General features: G+C 29.8%; 1 protein-coding gene across 2 annotated transcripts in view; it reads right to left on the bottom strand.

Annotated features, from left to right (window-relative positions):
• Nucleotides 1–20,568, bottom strand: part of LOC118199181 (uncharacterized) — a 159,257-nt gene that overhangs the window by 29,964 nt on the left and 108,725 nt on the right. For both annotated transcript variants that reach the window (XM_085820951.1, XM_085820950.1), the window contains 9 exons: nt 20,063–20,148; nt 19,634–19,872; nt 15,760–15,968; nt 13,310–13,416; nt 11,239–11,314; nt 9,802–9,997; nt 6,417–6,607; nt 5,751–5,985; nt 1,416–1,535 (listed from right to left, as the gene is read on the bottom strand). In XM_085820951.1, the coding sequence (XP_085677077.1) occupies nt 1,416–1,535; nt 5,751–5,985; nt 6,417–6,607; nt 9,802–9,997; nt 11,239–11,314; nt 13,310–13,416; nt 15,760–15,968; nt 19,634–19,872; nt 20,063–20,148 (1,459 nt within the window). The remainder of the gene's footprint in view (nt 1–1,415; nt 1,536–5,750; nt 5,986–6,416; nt 6,608–9,801; nt 9,998–11,238; nt 11,315–13,309; nt 13,417–15,759; nt 15,969–19,633; nt 19,873–20,062; nt 20,149–20,568) is intronic.

The raw sequence follows: 20,568 nt of genomic DNA, 5'->3' as shown, positions 1-20,568 counted from the left end.
CTTCAAAGTTTTCTAGCTCAATTATTTATTAAGCATTAATTTTACAAATGAGCTTGCACCACCTAAATTAAATCCAGTTTAGACTATTAATAGTAAGTACTATAGAGTAATTAGATTTCACACTACTAATTTCATATACTATATCATATCAAATTTCCAAAAGAAAGTAGCTTGCACATAAAGTAAGCAGAGATAATAAAAATAGTCAAGCAGAAAGCCAACCCATCATGTCAGGAAATGAATCCTCATTAATCTTCCAGTAGTTAATACTTTAATTCACTGAGGACATCTAATAAAAATCACAAACAAGTAAAATGAGTAAAACAAATTATCTTCTTGGAAAATAAAAGTCTTCTTGGAAATGAAGCACTAAAATATCAGTAAGTCAGTTAACTACCTAGCTGTATTTAGAGAAAACTGGGCACTAAGTGCAAATATGCTTTGCTGCTTTGAGTGACAGCATAGACACCGCACCAAAACTGAACCATATAAAAGATAATGGTTTATTAGAAAATCAAAATACTGTACATTTCCTTTTATAAGCTAAGAATTTTTAGTAAATTTTTTACCACAAAAGTTTTGGAGCAAGTTTATGCATAAGTTAAAATGACTTGATCACAAAAACAAATAATGGCAAAAAAAAAAAAAAAAAAAAAAAAAAAAATAATAACTAAAACTAACTGAAAAGTATTATTTTGATATTATTTAATTTTACTACTCTCTGTTAATTGCTACATTACTCAGGTTTCTTAATATGACTATCTCGCTCAGAATTTTTCAACAATTTTGTAAAGTTCCTTTCTGTTACAGTTAATTCTAAATAAATGGTACCATCCTGCGATCTACCATTAACATCACCATCATCCAATTAACGGAGAGTATAATCATCAGTTGCGTTCATAGCATGAATGTGGAACACTTTTTTAACAATCAGACTATTGTTTTTGGCTTATTTATTTATTTATTATTATTATTATTTTTTTTGAATGCATGAGGACTTGGTATTCACCTTCAACTTGTCGTATAAATCTAGCTAGGTTAGAAAAACCAGCTATCCAAATTTTTTGTGATACACAACAGTTTTGGGCCTTCTTCAGTTGCAGTTATAACTGAAGAAAGTGATAATGTTTAATCACCGAAAGTACTCCCGCTTAAATAATATTTATACCAAATTACTGTTTTTTTCATTCAAACATATAGCTGGATTTGTAAGAAGATTTCAATTTTGGTTTTTGTATGGGCTGAATTTCTACTGCAAAATCATACCTGTTGGTTTACACTCAGAAGTATACGGTAAATAAAATTGAAGCTAGCATATGTCCGATGAAAATACCCAAAACTAACTGCTTACGGAGTCAAGTACACATAATTTTGTAAATGATACAAAAGAAATAAAAATAAAGAATTTTAATTACACATATTTTGTAAAATTTTCATCTGTATTGATTTCCTCTTCCAGATGAGAACTTTCCGCAGTATCATTGATGGTTTTTATTGACGACTCTGAACTGCCATTTTTTAGTTCTTGAAATGAGCTGGAAACAAACAACCTAAATGTATAACTTACTCCAAGAAAAGAAAACTACAATAAACAAACACTGCCTTCATATACATTAAGAATTATTACAAAATATTTCAAATCACCAAAATTTTTCTTTTACTAGCAATACAGTGAATAATAAAAACAAATTAGCAGAATTAATTCAATTAGATTGCCATTAATTTTTTAAAACAACATTAAGATTTTAAATCATTAAAAATGGATGAAATGCTATTATTTGAAATTTTTTAAAAGAAGCAATATATTTAAATTATTGTTTAAACAACCCATACACATTGTTGATGTGTTGATGTTTAAATATTTATCAATTACTTTAGTGATTACAGACTTATATTTTTCTAATTATGTAAATTACAAGTATTATATTACCACAATAATTAACAAATTACTATGGAAAAATTTTTGATATACATTTATTTAGATATTGTTAGATATATTCTCATGTCTTTAGATACGAGGGCAATCCCCCCAAAAAAGTCTCCTATTTTTTGGGGACGTACAAAAAGTTTTAATACGGTTGTTGGCAACACTGTTGTGAGTGGTGCCTTCTCCGCTACCACATAAGCACGCAGGCATTTCGCTAGGATGCTCAGTCTTGGCTTGGCAGCCATTCGAAATGGAGTTTCTGATAAACGTTACCGCCAAGTGTAAAGTGCGCGCAGTTATTCGATTTTTGAACGCAAAAGGTGTTAAACCGGTTGAAATTCATCGCCTATTGATGGAAGTGTATGGACAGTCGTGCGTGGATGTCAAAAATGTTCGCAAGTGGTGTAAAGAGTTTACAGCCGGTCGTACCAAAATTCATGACGAAGAAAGGAGCGGGAGGCTGTCAATTGCCGACGAGACAATTGCGAAAGTTGAGGAACTCATGCGTAAAGATCAGAGGATCTGCATTTTGGTTCCTGAGCACCATCCACAGGATGGTTTCCAGAAGCACCATCCACAGGATTTTAACGGAAAAGTTGCAATATTGGAAGGTGTGTGCAAGATGGGTGCCGCGTATGCTGACAGAAGATCACAAATGGCAACGGGTTGATTCTTCCCGCGAATTTCTTCGCCGCTATGGAGATGAAAAAGACAACTTCTTGGACTCGATTGACGCTTCCTGAAGGGCATGGTGGCAAGCTGGTATGACATGGGCACAGTAAAACTGCCACAGAGTCTACAAAAATGCATCGACCGAAATGGCGATTATGTTGAAAAATAAAGCATTCTTCAATCTTTAAAGTGATGTAGCAATTATAGAAAATAAACGGTTCTTTGTATATCTAAAAATATAGGAGACCTTTTTTTTGGGATTGCCCTCATATATGTTTGAACTGTAGGTACGGCACAAGATGCTTGTGAATGCAGTGTCTTTGTAGTACAGAAAAAAATTAAAAGCCACTGAGCTGAAAGTCTCCTTCACTGGTTCTTGATTCAGGAAAAAGATAAAAATCCAGGAAACCCTTTACTGAAAACAAAGGTGAAGTTTTGAAAGAAAGCCCTTATTCGCTTTATTCCCATTAAATTATTTAAATTGGCATGGCAGTAAGAAGAAAAAAATCTGATGTGTACACAACATGACTTTCTTGTATGGAATAATACATTTTTTCTTGCATTTAATTTAAACTTATTGGATTGAATTAAATCTACTTCCCCGATATCCCATAAACCATAATAGAATAAATGCACTCTTTAAAATTCACTATATTTGTTTACCATAGCAACACTCTGGCGCTAGACTCACTTAACAGCGTTATATTTCATTCATATTACAGTACAAAGTCCGTAATCCGGATTCGTCGGGACTTTGGCAATTCCGGATTAGGGGTTTTTTTGGAGTATAGATCATCAATTTAAATCAGGTAAGATGGCATGCAGCAATTATACAATAAAAAAAATATGAAGTATTTATGAAATAAAGAGCAATTATGATCTAAATAAAAGGTATCAAAAAAAATATTTATTTGTTTACTTTATTAAACATTTCTTTCAATGTAAGTTGTTTAAGCTGCTTCGTTTTTTGTGCTAATACTTTCTCTTTAATTCTATAAACAAACATAATTTCTTGTTCAGTTACAAAGTTCCACTGTTCAAGTCTTGTAATTGCTGTGTCGAGAATACCAACTAACTTCTAAACCAAAATTTTTTCGTTTTCAATAACCTCTCTGTCACTTTTTTCACTATCGGAAGTGGTATTTTCTGGATCTAGAACCATACTACAGATTTTGCCGTTTGTTAATTGATTGATGATTGGGGCATTGTAGTCACAATGAAAAACTTCTGTTTTATCATCTTAATTTATTACTGCTTCTCCACAATTCTTTACAAAATCCAATAACTGGAAAATTTCACCTTTAGTTTGCAATGATCGAAAACCTTCAAATTCGCGGCTATCATCTTCATCGTCCTCACCATGAAATATGGTAGCTGGCCATAAATTATGGCAACATTTTTTAACATATTTAGAGACACATTCTCCCAACGTGCATTAATGTGCATGCGTAAACGGGTTTTGAGGTCTGGATTATAGATCATTCTGGATAATGGACGTCCGGATTACGGACTTTGTACTGTATAACTCAGAATGCACAGAATTTATATCATTTGAAGAATTACCTAATCGATGCCACATGTTCTATTCAAATACTATAATAAATTTAGAATGATGTATAAAAGAAATTAAGCAAACAAAACAAAAAAGAAAGTTTTTCACAGACGATTCACTATTTTTTATTCAATTAATTCAGTTCTCATTTCGCGACAAGACAAAAATACATAAAAAAACAAAATATCTATATTAAAAATTACGAAGCAAATCTTAAACACTTATTTCCTTGAAAAAATTCCAAAAAGGATTAAGCACGATTTAATTCACAATAATAAATGAAGGCATTATCTTTGTTGTTGCGAAGCTTAGTCTCTCTAGATTGGCAATAAATCTACTACTTTGCTGTTTCAAATGTAAACAAACATGTCCTAAAGGCATAAAAACTTTAACCGGAAGATAAGAACAGCATAATTCAATCATTTTTAAAGAAAAATGCACAATTTACAAACATATAAGAGTAAAGAAACTGAGATCACTGAGCCAGGTAAGAGATTGGATACATATATAAATATATTTAAACCAAAATATGAGGTGCACATCTACATGTTATAGCAGTCCTATATACAAAATTTCAACGTTCTGAGGTTACTTGTTTTTGAGTTATGCGAGAGATACATACACACGTATATACAGACACCATGAAACATTCTCTTCAGAATTTTACAGCAGCTTTATAATTTTTTTTTTTTTTTTTTTTTGAGGAAAAGGGTCTTTTATTCTGTCCTTGTGTACAAAAACATGGTTAAATTAATTCGAAAGCGCTAAAAATGGATATTTTATTTGAAATATATTCACGATTACAATACTTCCTTTTTACTTTGTACAAGGAAGTAAAAAGGGCACTTGCACATTAGTGCCACCAACTTGGTGCACTTCGTGAATTTGGAAAGTTATTTACTGAGTGCAAGTTGGCCTTTTTTTAAAAAACATTTCCAAATTATCGATACTTATTGTAAGCTGGCAAACATTACCAACAGAAAATCACTTTACCAACTTAAAATATAAATTTTAACTATTAAATAACAATTATATGATACATTAAAAAATTAAAAAAATAAAACTTTTAAAAAATTTTTTTTTTTTTATTTTGCCAAATCGTTCTGTAATTTTTCTTTCCCCCATGTACATAGCAATCTATTTTCACTTAGAAAATCAAAGAACTGCATAATCTCAATATTACATGTTAGCTGCTTACCAAATGCACTTTATTATTATACACAGAATATTAAGTCTTTTTCACAATTAAATCCTTTCCTAAACACTGCAGCAACACAAATATTTCCTTAACCCCACAAATAAACAGGTTTAAAAATAATGATATAGTATTAAGAAACACACAACATGTGACTGAGAGAGAACTATCTAACAATCCTTTTGATTAAGGCAATGTTGGTTGTTAAAAGTGAAGAACTGTAACACGCATGGTTTGCCTGAAGAACTGTAATATGCATGGTTTGCCTGAAAAACTGTTACACACGTGGTTGTCGAAGTCTGACACATTCTGAAACTTTGGTGTTTCCCATTAAGGTGGTTTTGGCAAGCACTAAAAAAAGAATAAAAACTAACCAATTTTTTTTTAACTCAAAGTATACATACCCTGATGGCACAGCATTAGATGGACTACTGTTTTCTTTGTCAGCTACAATATCTTCAATGGTACTGCTTCCAGAAATCTCTAAGTGTTCTTCAACAATGGATTCAACTTGTTTACCATCAGAAATATGGCTGATAATGCTAGAAGGTGTTTCTGTTGAAGACAATGTGTTACTCAGAGAATGCTTTGAATTAATGGATGTCTCGTCAATGACTTCAGATTTTTGTGTTGCATTGTCTAAAATAACAAATTTTTGTAGTAAATAAAACTCCTTTACAACTCCTTTTTTAATTTAAACTTGCATTTCTTTAAATCAAAAAAGTAAACAACATAAAGAATTCGCATGTACCAAATTCAAGCATAAATATACTATATTCTAAATATATATGAAGAATTGAAATCATTTTAAGTTATTAGATATTTTTCAAAAACATTCTGCATTTATTTTTATACAAGGTTATATAAAGTCATTCCACTATGTAAAGATTATTCAAATGACAATAGTTTCAAATTCATATTATTACATCTTTTAAATTAATTACTAAAGTAACTATGCTTAAAACTAACACAGGAATTCAAATTTCAGTTTTATATTGTTGTTAAATTAGACCTATAAGCAACTTCAGAAATATATACTTCTACGAATCTATAAAAACATAGAAAAATACCATTAAGTGGAGTTGAGGAAGAAGAAACATAGTATTTTGCTTTCTTTTTGCTCTGATTTACTAACTCCAGAGCTTTCTGTTCAAGTTCTCTGACTGCCATTTCTTCGCTATCAAGTTTCATTTGCCATTGAAGTAAATTTTCTACATGCTTTCTTCTTTGCAAAATCCGTTGCTCTCTTTTGCTAAGATGTCTAAGGGAAACAGAAATATAAGATTTAGAAGATTGGTATTTAACATAAGTTTACCTAAAGAAACTTCACTACTCTAAAACAAATTTAGACACAGTGGATTATAACGATTCTTCATACAATCAAAAGTCGTTAATCCGGACTCGTCGGGACTTCGGCGATTCCGGATTATAGATTTTTCCGGATTATAGATCATCAGTTTAAATCTGGTAAGATGGCATGCAGAAATTATAAAATTAAAAATATGAAACCGTAATTTATGAAATAAAGAGCAATTATGATCTAAAGGGTATCAAAATTTACAAAAAGAAAAAGCTAAATATTTATTTGTTTACTTTATTAAACATTTCTTTCAATGTAAGTTGTTTAAGTTGCTTCGTTTCATGTGATAATACTTTCTCTTTAATTCTATTAAACAGACATAATTTCTTGTTTAGTTACAAAGTTCTGCTGTTCAAGTCCTATAATTGTTGTGTCGAGAATACCGACTAATTTGTCAATCGAAATTTTTTCGTTTTCAATAAGCTCTGTATCACTTTCTTCACTATCGGAAGCGAATTATAATGACGAGGAACTTGATTTAAATCATATCAAAGACGGAGTACTTCGAGATGAAATACTACATTTAGTAAGGAATTATAAGCCAAATAAAATGCACTCAAAAGTCGTTAATTCGGACACCCATAATCCAGAATGATCTATAATCTGGACCTCAAAGCTAAAAACTTTCTGCCGCGTTGACGATAGATCATAATCCGGAATGGATTATGGGTGTCCGAATTAACGACTTTTGACTGTATTCTAAAACAAAAGAACATAAGAATGAACAATCAATTAAAATAAACCATATTTTGGTCTCGGACACAGAATTTTTGTACTAGTTGACATGTAATGAAACAGTTCTCATAATAAATTATCATTAAAACAACTACTTATTATATACATGACATAATAGAATTGATGGTCACAACTTTAAGGAGTGACAGAAAACAGGGAAAGTAACAATTTTTGCAACATAATGTATGATAGAATAAATATGTAGAAGCATAGTAAGTTTAAAGAGAACTAAAAACAAAAAGTCGTTTCAACCACAGATATTTACAAGAAATAGCGTTTGATACTTGTAAATACAAGTATTTAAATAATGATGAAATGACTGTATTATTCTTGGAAGATACTCAACATGTTATATACTTCTGCAGAAGTGAAGGCAAATCTAATAAGATCTTCAGTTGAGTCAACTTTTGCCTTGTTAATATCCATTACCACTGTGATGCATGATTATAGTTGCTGGTGATTCATTTAAACAACAATTAAATATCAAATAACTTTCTGTTTTCCATGTCCTATGTACTAATTGTATTTCATATTCTCCACAAACCATATCATAAAAATTATTAGTTTTGCCATGGTCTGCATCCTATAAAGTAGAAACTATCAATTTTGCTGTTACAGTTTGTTGTTATTTGTTGGATATATGGTGTATGACTGACATAATGGAAGCAGGGCAGATTCTAACATGTCTGTAAAAACATAAGAAAAACCAAAAGTATCAGATCAAGAATTTGGAAATGGTTGAAAGGCAGTGGTGGCATATGCAGACAATATAGTCAAGGTCAAAAACAGATTCTCAGGACTGTTATTTAGCAATGACCCCTAAAAGAAACCAAACTGACCAAATAGCAAAGGAGCCACAGGAACTCAACTATCCAGAGCCTGAGAGACAGGCTGCACAGAAGAGGGCTTTATGGAGTGTCATTTATGGCTGCAAAATGCACCTGGGTGCTGGGATGAAGAGATCATTGTGATTACAGTACCATGGACTGCAGCCAAATTCTCTTCAGTTTTGTTTTTGTTGGAGAGTAATTCTAAATGTGTTACAATTCGGAGATGGGGGGGACTGAAAACATCCATAAATGGAGGTAACGATACAAAGGTTGTGGACTGTAGTATGGATGGACATCATTCTGAATGGCTGCACTGCCTTACACATTTTCACCAGTGCAACCTGATATTTAGCAGTGCAATAACTTCTGCCTAATGGATAACATAACTTATCCCTATTGTGATAATGACTGATTATCTTGAGAGTGAAGGAATCCAGCATATGGAGTGGCCCCCACATTCTCTGTATTTAAGTCTCTTAGAACATATAAGTGACGGAGGGCATGGGCACCATCCCTCTACCACGATGGTCAATTGATATAGCGCCACGTCCTTAGAGAACATGTATGGGCACCTACAGCCTTCACTTAACACTCTCCAGAAGTGATTGAGTATTTAGGAGATTCTTCTCTCTGCAAGCATTTATAGTATGGCCAGCTTCTTTTGTGGGAGTATCTGCATTGAGTGTCTGATTCAGGTCATGGGGACTGGGCTGCGGAAGTGCACTTTGATCATGTAATCATCTGCTTTCTCTTCCATTCATCCATCTATATATTCCCTCCATACGCACACATACTGATAATTTATTTTGGGCAAATAAAATAAATAATAAATAAATAAATAAATAAAATTTAAAAAATATATAGAGAGAAAATAACAACTTTAATTTTCCTAATTTAAAATCTTTAATAACGTGATTTTTTAATGTCACAAAGATGACATTCAGTTGCCAATGTTAGAATTTTCTATAAATTTAAAATTTAACCTACAAATTTTTACATTATCATTTTGTTCCAAGAAGATGAATTATAATCACTTGGGAGACATAACTTCTCTAATAAAATATTAGAATTTTTCTAATTTTGCTCTACGGAAACTGAGTGAACATAGATAATTTATGTACTTTATGATAAGTTTTGTATGCTAAACATAACAACTCTATTAGAATTTGTAATATTTATTAAGTTAATGACAAAAAAAAAAAAAAAAAAAAAAAAAAAAAAAAAAAAAAAAAAGGTTTGTCTATTGTATAAAAAAGGAGCTTGTCTATTGTTGAAAGGTGCCAAATAGCATACTTTAATGAAATTTAATTCCTTGTTCCTTATTCCACTTCAGTAAAATTCAAACTTTTATAAGAACATACATAAATGGAATATTTAAAAGCATAAATTTTCAATATTTACATGTATTTTAAAACATTTAGCATATGCAATTTACAATAATTGAATATTTTCACAAGCATTATTAAATATAAATTTTGATTAAAAGACAGAAAACTGGAGAGAGGAAAAAAAATCATTCATCTTACTTACCTTTTACTTGCTTCAAGTTTCTTTAAACCTTGAGCAGCTGATTCTAATGAATTACTTGAATTCAATGACAAATTCGAATTGCTTTGGCATGGTTTTGTTAAAGGAGTTGGTACACCTTGTGAATATTTCTGTGATTTGTTCAGAGATGACAGAGATGATTTTGTATGTTCTGAAGCTTGTAATTCAATTACAGACTCTGAAAATAATTATCCAAGTTCTAAAATACAGAATATTGTTAAATATAATTCAAATTCATAATACACTGCAACAAAAACCTTTTAATAAAGCTTTTTCAGCTAAACTCATCAGTGTAGGCTGCCTGAAAAGTTTTAAGATTGATATTTTCATTCAGAATCAAATAACTCTATGGGGGGCTGTATTTTTTCACTTTCATTGTTTCATGCCGAATTATACATTTTAGATTATTTTAATTTTATTATTAAAAAAAGACAATTAAAATTAGGCAAAAAATTAATCTTAGGTCAATCTAGATTCTAAATAAAACATTACTAATTTTGAGGAAACTGAATGCTTTTAAAATAGCATTCAATTTCTTTATCTTTTGATATTAAAATCTGGCAATATTTTTTAGAGTACAGTCTACTATAAACCAACTGCTAACCCAAACATAATCCTGGTATGATTCTTTATTATTTGTTCTCATAAAACAGCTGCTTTTTTTTTTAAGATGAGCTAAAACACTCTTTTGAACATTCAAAATTTACGAAAAGAAATATAAATACATCGCACAAACTGCAACAAACAACAGATACCTTTCAATTTTTCTCGATTTATCAAGAAAATCAAAAGATAGGCTTCTGTATTCATTTCTGAAAAAATAAAGTTACTACCGATTGTAAGAATCAAATACAAGTAATTCGTCGGAACATTCTCCTATCATATCACATTTAGGCATTAGGCTTGGTAATGATGATGTATACAAGATGATGATGTACATCATCATCTTGTATTCATCATCATTACCAAGCTTAATGTCTAAATGTGAATTTAGAGTGTCAACTTAGAATATTTTGATCTGTTTTTAATTTCCGAAAAATGCTACTATCTAAATCCCTCTCATTTGCCTAATAATTTCAATGTGTTTCCCATATATTTAGATAAGTGTAAACTTTCTTTGCAAAACACATTTTATGGTTTTTTCTGACCTTTTAAGGAAAAAAATATCTCGATTTTTATACTTACGAAGTTGGCAAGTAGGCAGAAAGACATGGCAATTTAACTGCAGGGAGGGGAGGTAGTCTTAAAACTTTACAGCAAGTTTTTTCACAACGAGTTAAAACTTTACAGGGAGCAAAACAATTTTTCAAATGCAAAGAAATATTACTAAATAAGTTTTAGATTTATTTGCAAAATAATGTAAAAAGTTTTATCAGCAAAAACTCTTATAATTTAATACAGTTTCTGAACATAAATTACCTTGAGAAGAATTATGAGATAAAGACTTTGCCAAATCAGAAGCTTCAGGGATATCTTCCTCTTCTTCAACTTGCACCTTAAAATAAAATAATTACTTCTTTAAAATTTAAAAAATAAAAACATTTAATATTAATTGCTAACATGAAAGAACAGAAAAAAAAAATATTACAAGAGCTTTAATAATAGCTTGAAAATTCAGTGAGCTTTTATTTGCTTGTAACAATTTACCAAGAACAACATGAACTATGTCATGAATGTAAAATTAAAAGACGTATAAATAAAAAGGGCCTTTTGTTTGAAACTAAATATTATCTAGAAGTATTTATATTGAAAATCTGATAAGATTCTTGCAACGTGAAGAGGTTAAAAAAAATTTATATATATATAAAAAAAAGTTAAATATTTCAACAAAATTCAATGAGGCTTTGGGATTTTTAAGAAGATAGAAATTTAAAGAATGTTTATTTTAGAAGTTTCATTTCATAACTTTCAGTATAATTCTACTTGTATAATAAATAATTTATATCATAATACAACATCATTACTAAGTTAAAAAAGTGTTGCTTATTAGTTCTTTAAGATAAGATTTGGAATGTCTACATGCAAACTTTGAAACAGATTACAGAAAAAATTATTACATTAAATGATTATTGAAAATATATCAAAATGATTTAAATCTCTAATAATGGCTTAAATAATATTATTGTAATAAATCATGAGTATTAATGGTATTACAAATATATGAGATTCATAACATGCATAACAGCTATAATTAAAAAAAACCACACAAACATTTTTTATTAAAGAAATGTAACCTTTGTAACCTTACTAATTCAGAAGTCAAACAACAAAAATCAGCGTTATATTTTCGAAATTTTCACAGGACTAGTTTCAATGGTTTTACCGAACCACCATCTTCAGCTGTAAAAACGCAAATGAACAAGATAGGAAATAATGATTAGATAAGATAAGAAAGCCCGGACAAGAATAATTACGTGGCGCCATCTGTTGATGAAACCAGAACTAAAACATAATTTCTTTAAAGGCCGAAGGCAAAGTTGGATCAGAATTAGGATCGTTAACTAGACCAGAAAGATTTTTTTGAATGTGAAATGCCTCTAGAAAATCCAGTTCTCTAATGGGAGATGTTTTTTGAATAATTTTGGCAGCAGAAAAATTGAAAGAGTGATTTTCGGACCAACAATGTTGAGCAACAGAAGACTTCTGTGTTTCCTTTTTTCTAACATATGCCTCATCTTCTTTGACGTGAAATTTTAAGGCTCTCTTAGTTTGGCCAATGTAAATTAAACCACACTGGCAAGGAATCCTATTAATACCTCAGGAATTCATATCCGGAATGGGGTCCTTAAGTATGGAACTTGGAATTTTATTGATGGGAGAATAAACAACCCGAAAGTTAAATTTCTGCAAAATATGTGCAACTTTATAGCTAATAGATGGAAAGAAGGGAATGACAACAGAATTTTTATAATCTCCTAAAACAAGAGTGTGCCTTTTAATGTGTTGAGCTGACCTTAATTTCAATGGTCTCTCAACAATTAAACCGAGGCAAAATCCTGCTAATTATATCTGAAAACTATCACTCTTCTTGCTACATCTGAAAAGTGAAACCACGAAAAGCTTTTGTTTCAACTTCGGCTTCAAATATCTAAATAACTGCATAAAGTGTAAAAATTTTATTTTTTGAAATCATGGCTTTTGCTCCCATTTAAAATTTAAAGATCAAATGCACCAACAGCAGACAGGCTGGTTATCCTCAACAAAGCATTTACTTTTATACAATACAAACAGTGAATTTAGAGAATCTTCACTTGCTATCAGAATATTCTAGTACAACACTTTTAGCAATTAAAGAAGAAATTTATAGAAATAATATTTTGTAAGTGCTACAACCCAATAAATATTAAAAATCTGACGGATATATCAACTAAATTTTTACCAATAAACCTGATATCTGATAGAAAATGCTTTTTTCATAAAATTAATTTTATCATCGAAATTTTATAAATAAGAATTTTTATGCAAAAACATAAAAAAGAAGAATTTTTACCTCATCTGATGGTATTGTTGGAGTAGACAAAGTTGAAACTGATCTTGGCTTGGGATTCTCAGACACCTTGTTTACAGACTGTCTTGAGCTTTGAGATCCTTCCTTTTCTATAATGAAATCAGGATATAATCTATACTTGGAATATAATAAAATTACAGAAAAATGAAAAAAAATTATGTTAATAACAGTATATAAGTTTGAAGGCTTATTTATTCCGTAAATGATAATATTTCAATTAAATGTGAAGTGATACTTTGTAAAATTACATTCAACAAACTTTGCTTAGCTATAATCTGACTTGGCTCACATGGTAGAAGAAAATAATGTTTGATCTTAGCCATCACCTCCTCTCTTTTAATGAATATCAGTAAACTAACCCTATCAAAATCACTCAAGGGTGATCCTGGCCAACACCAATATGTCAATGAATTCAGTGTCAGTGGCCGCAGTGTGGTGCACCTCATCAATCATTAGGCAAGTAATATGCCAGGAATCTTAGTTAGTGGGGAGAAAACTGCATTTACTGCACACCTGCTTTCTTTTGCTGAGTATTATATTCTCCACTGCTAGACTTTGTCAGTAAGGTGGGGGATTTCTTTTATTATTTCAAGTTTATTTTTACATTTACTTACTTTTTGGATTGGGAAACAAAGTCTGGACTTTGGATTGTTGGATTTCAGACTTTAAGCTGTACTTAAAACTGAGAATGTAGTGGCATGTTTTCATTATAAAACATGAATGCATGTTTTTGGCATATTGTATGGAAAAATAGTAAACTGAGAAATAAATCTCTGATCAAGAAGTGGATTCCGTTACCTACATTTAGTGATGAATTATGCTAATTAGCACTTGCATGTTGTTTTAAAAGAGTTATTTGAGTTATGAAAATGGAAACATTAAAGATTTTGAAGACTTACCAAAGCATTTTGTTTTATATTCCAGATAAATATTTTCCATTTAGTAAAAACGTTCCAGAATTGTGAACTGTCTTTATTGATAAAATACATTTTATCAAACTAGCAACAGTTCTGTGTGCATTCAATCTTTACGAATCCTTATGCAAGCAACAATAAACTTAATATTTAGATAACATTTTATTTGGAATGCTAAATACACTACACTCTTTGTTGAAGCAGTTGACATGTTTAACTACAAAATTTACAATGTATGAGGTTCTCCGAGCTATTATGATTGTCTAAAGTGAATACTATTTATTGAAAAATGACAAATATGGAACGGAAAAAAAAAAAAAAAAAAAAATCTAGGAGGGATGTAGAATATATGTGTAATACACATGTAACTTTTTTGGCATGAAGTAAGTTAAAACTATCCTTAGCAAAGAGTTAACAGCTTGTCAACTTAAACTTATCATCCTGATATGATTTAATTAATTCATCACACAAAGTCAACAATTAATTCATCACACAAAGTCAACAATTAATTCATCACACAAAGTCAATTTAAACAAGTTGCTATTAGGCAATGCAGGTGGTTTTAAAAACTTAAAATAGTAATGCAAAATAAAATTATTTCTTCTACTGCAAAACTTACAAACTGAGGCAAATTCTTGTCATTTTAAGATTCAAATTAATTCACAATAGTACCGAATGTTTCAGATCCTTGAAAGTCTGGTTTGGATCTATAGTAACTAATTTACCAATACAGTCCTTAGCCGTCAGTGTCTGCTTCACAATTAACATAGAAAATTTATTGTCTACATGACAGCAATATCTGATAAGCTCTAATAAGCTTACAGTTACAATTAACCTCCTATTGTTAAACTATGTCACTTGCCATTCAATGTGTGTAACTTCTTGGTCTCACCAAGTATTTGTGACAAGAACGAAGAATAATTGGATAGAATTTATTAATTTAAAGCTAAATAGTAGAAAAACCTAGAAATAAGTGTCACATACAAATTTTAGATCTTAAACAAATGGGTTTTAGCACTTTAATCTAACGAATGAAAAAGATCAAAGGCACAGATCATTGAAAAGCAGTTGCCAAAAAACGTAAAAGGCTAAAACTTGATTTCAGCACAGTTCAGGCTTTAGAGTTACGAATATAAGATCCCCATAGCTTTCATTTAAATCAAGTATTAATTTTGTATTTAAAAACCATCAAAAACATAAATAACCATAAATTAAACTGGAAGAAAAACACGATAATGTAAAATTTTAAATTATTAAAAAAAAATCTTAGTTTTGTGTAGATTTTATTAAAACTCTTTTAGTTTTGAGGGTGATCAAACACAGTTCAAGTTTATTCAAGAGGAGAAAAATGAGGGACTAGATTATATTTGTTTCTGAAGAAGAAAGACCTGTATCTGTTTGCCTTCGAATCAATAGAATTTTATTGAAAACCTACACCAAATGAAGACTGTAATTTTGCCTAATTTTAAATTGCTAAGTTTTATAAAAAAAAAAAAAAATAATAAACAGTAAATTTACCATTCAGTATCTGATAAACCAATGTACTTGGTTCATTCAAAAGTTTCTTTTTATCTGCAAGGAGAGAATGGTGCTTTTCACATATACTTCTATAAGCTTCTTGCATGCATTTCAACTGAGCTCTTTCCTGACGAAGTCTTAGTATAATATCCTTTTGACGTTTTTTGACAGCAGAAACCTTCCTCTCAGAACCTTTTTCTTGTAACTTTCTGCTTAACAAAGAATTAAAAAAAAAAAAAAGAAAGAATTATTTTTATATACTGAATTTATCTACTTGTATAATATTAATACTTAATATAAAATTTCAAACCTCAAACATTGCTATTGTGAACAAGCAAAATTCAGATATTCTATTAGTAACAAAATGAGCATTTTGAATACTGAATCTTCACACTTAAAAAAGTGAAAACAAAACTCCTAATTATAAGTACAGAAAAGATTATCATTTTTAGATACAGAAAAGGTGATATTTCTTAAACCAATGAATTTCTTTTCTTTCTTTCCTAATCAAACATTTCATACTCTCTGATGCAAAATTTCAAGGCTCTCTTTGTTTCATCGATGTCTAATAAACCATACTAGCAAGGAATACTATAGATAGTCTATAGGTTTATTTCTGATATACAAGCTGAAAAAATCGAAGTGAATTTTATTAATTTGGGGAAAAAATGCTTATGTTCAGAAAAACGAAATTCACAGATTTACTGCCCATCACTGTCAGTTAAAAATGGCATTTGCCATATTTCTATAATTAAAATTATTCAAAAACATCTTCAATTGGAAAATCAGATTCAATGGAAGCATTTCAAATCCATAGCAAACTTTCAGTTCTGGTTTATGATGCCAATTCTAATCCATTTTTACCACTGTCTTTTCAAGATATTAGTTCTTAATTAATTCTCATTCACTTTTCAGTCAATAGATGGAACTAAGCACTTTATGTTTTTACTGTTTAGCTGGAATATTACTGAACTTTTTTCTGTTGTTTTTGTGTCCTAATTTTCCTAACACAGCTGAAGAAAGACCTCCCAAATTTATTCATTTCACATTTATTCTCCTTGCTTTTTATTGGTTTCTTTAGCATTAAGTTCATTAGCGTGTTTTTTATAACTTTTATAAAATATATTCAAATTTTTTCATGCATGCTTTAATAATGAATTACAAAGTATTTTTCCCCAAGAAATGCCTTAAATTGTGGTATAATTCCTTATTATAATTACTAATTATTAATAATGCTTTAATTTTTATTTAGGGACATTATGCAAGAAATCTACATGAAATTTATAAAGCAAAGATAAAAGTTATGAAGTTCAAAAATCTAATCTGCATATTTAAAAAAAGATTTATGGAGCTATTTGTAAATTTTAATTACCATTCAATAATTTCATGTATTTGCCTAAATTTTTAACAGGCAAATGATTCTGAAATGAAATACAGCATTTTCCCTGAAAATCCGAATATGCAAAATAGAAATGTATAAAATTAGAACGCCGGGAAATTTAACTACTTTTGTATTAATTTACATGCATGTTATTTATTTCTTTTATACAACATACTATATTTTCCTTTAATCTAGAGAGCCATATTTTAAAAGCTTTGAAATCAGTAAGTATTTTAGGAATGGAATAATCATACCAAAACTTATACTGCATATATAAATACAAGAAGCTCAATACATATCCCCTCTTCTATATCATCTAACTAAACAAATCCTGTTCAATAATGCAGTTGAAATACTATTTGTACACAAACAATAAATGTTGAGAAAAATTAATGTGAATTATCATTGCTAAAACAGAATCTTCTCTTCTAAGGCTCTATTTTTTCATAAGGTAAACTACATAGATATTATCTCCCTGTGCGATTTTGCTTAGCTTAAAAGTTAAGATTAGTATTTATATTCCAGTCCTTTAAATGTGTTTATAAACCAACTCTGCAATGCAGTACTTCATGGACAACATGGAAAAAGTGTAATAAAAAAAAATCTGAAAAGGTTCAGAATTTAACCATCATCCAAAAGGGCTCTTTTAAAGTTTAATAGCTTCATCAGTAAAGACAGAGATTGCCCTGTGGAATAGTGAAACATTTTATAGAATATTGATGAGCATGCATTTAAGATAAACATAGGAGCAGTATATATCTTCTGAATACTTAAAAAGTGAAAAAATATGTAATAAAGTATAAAGCACAAATATGTAAAAAGTTAATAAATATTCTAAAAAATATTTAATGTTTTTAATTAGGTATTTCATGAATTAAATGCATTTTAAATCAAAGAGATTAAAATATAAAAAAAGTAATATTTTTAAAATCTGCATCTAATGCTTTTAAATAGTTTAGTCCAGTGGTCGTCAACCCTTAGAACTTCGCAGACTACTAATTAATGAATTAAAAAAAAAACTTAAATCTGAGGAATTTACAATATTGATTATAAGCATTAAATTATTTTCATATAATGCAAAAGTTAAACAACATATTAATATGCAAAAACAATATTCAACTTTCAAATACATGTAATTCTAATTTTCATTTGTTAATGTAATTAATTTTTGAAACATTTGGTGCTCAGTAGCATGCCTTTATGGAAATTCAGACTACGCCCCTGATTATGAGTAACAATTTAAACACTATTAACATCTCACTGATAGACATATTTCATTCACATTGAAAAATTATATGAAAAGTACAAAAATCTTACCTTCTTGTACAGAAAGCTTCACATTTCCATATCACTGGAAAAGAACTTCACGAAAAGCAAGAACAAACTGACAAACGCAAAGCAGTATCAATAAACTGAAAATGCTATGCCACCAATTTTTAATTATTGCAAACATAATAATCATCGCTTACTTAGCAATAGTGCCATCGATCAACAGTTAAACAAAACAAAAACGGAAACTTCCAGTGATGCAATTACAAACAAGAATGCAGATGGTTCTCATAAAAATCCATTAAGTTGCCTTGACATGAAGAAAAACTGTGTTATTAATGACTACAATAGCATATGTTTGTAATTCAAAAGGAAGGGGAATCCCAGTTCAGGCTATTATTGATAACAGCAGCATCCAGGGATACTGACTCTCACTTTCAAATGTCGCTAGATACACCTGCAAAAGTAGCTAAAAAGGCGCTAAATAGGAATTTCACTAAAAATAGTAGCTAAAATTAAAAAAAAAGTATAATCCATATTCCATAATACGTTTTCTTATTTGTCATTTTTTAAACTGAATCTTCATAAAAATATAAATAATGTCCCAATTTTTCTGCGGACCATCAAAACGCTTTCATGGACCATCGGTGGTCCATGGGCTACCGGTTGGTGACCGCTAATTTAGTCTGTTAATTAATAACAGACAGATTAAATATGAAAGAATATCTTAAATTTTTCTGAATAGTGACAGATTCAAACGAAATGTAAAACAATGCAAAATTGTGTTATGCGATTGATAGCTCTTTCAGGCTAACAATCAAAAGGTTCAAGCAACATCAAAATGAGCAGGTATTTTAAGAAAGAATTTTTTACCTAAAAATCCATACAAGGTATAGTATAAGGTAGATGTATAATATAAAACAAGCAGGGGAAAAAGAACAAAAGCACTTGTTTTTAAAATCTTTTTATAGTCTACTAATTTATATTTCTTAATAAAACTTTTCTATTTATTGACAATTCCTATTATAACATATGACTAAAAATCTATAATTAAATGGAGAATGTGTCATGTATTCAATATTATGTCACCTACCAGAAAAATATTTTTCAAAACTGATTTCAAATGTGACAAACAATGCTAATTTCAGACTTATTTTATCATTTAAAAAAAATAAGGATTGAAAATGAAGGAAGGTGAAAAGTAGAAAATACAGATTCCGTTACTTTTTTAACAATTCCAGCCACTTCATTTCAGCACGAGCTTTTTCTACTAAAGTTCTTTCCTGAAACTGTAACAAGGAAAGCTGATGACGAGCCCTTAACTCTTCTTCATGTGTCATCTTTCGAATAACATCCAAAGTAAGTTGAGCAAAAGAATCATCAGAGAACTCAGAATCATTTTGCTGCACTACATCCGACAATGTAGACTGGCTGCTCATCAGTGTGGCAGAAGATACTGAATCCTAAAGAAAATAAATGTACTAATTAACTTGCACCTATGGGGGGGAATCAGATTTTGCCACATGCATGATGCTTACATAAAATTATATTAAAATACACAGAATTTAAGAGAAAAATTCACAAAAAATAAAATTAAAATTAAAAGTCATGGAACATTAAAAAAAATTAAGGGCTTTTTAGCAGAATACTTACATTTTCAGATAGACTTGCAGGAGACGGTGACGAAAAATTTCCTGAAATTTTCCTTACATTTCTTCTCTGGGATAATTTGTCAATACCTAAATTGTTTAAAAGAAAAAAAAAAAAAAAAAAAAAAGATGCATAAGTAAAAATAAGTTAAAAAAAATTATGCCTATGATAGAATAAGTTGAATATTCAAAATCTGATGAAATTTTATGTGAATATATACATTGGCTGTAATTTAAAGTATAATCTAAAGTTACATATTTTTCCCCCGCCACACATATACATAAAATAAAAAAGGGCCTTTGCAATATTGATGGTGTAGAACGCAGATGGTTGAATCTGTAATGAGTAGTGGGAATTTTTGATGTTGTAAAATGCTGAAATGCCAATCCACAATGAATAGGAAACTGGCAGCTGAGTCAGCTAAAATCTTTTATTATATTTCAACAAACATGTAGAACAATTTCAACAAACATTTCAACAACTTAGCATGATATTTGTGTCTATTTCAA

Source organism: Stegodyphus dumicola, chromosome 7, assembly GCF_044657685.1.
Source record: "Stegodyphus dumicola isolate Sdum_Otavi_A_Nest chromosome 7, ASM4465768v1".
In the NCBI taxonomy this organism is placed as follows: domain Eukaryota; kingdom Metazoa; phylum Arthropoda; class Arachnida; order Araneae; family Eresidae; genus Stegodyphus; species Stegodyphus dumicola.
This window is presented reverse-complemented; position numbering and strand designations above follow the sequence as displayed.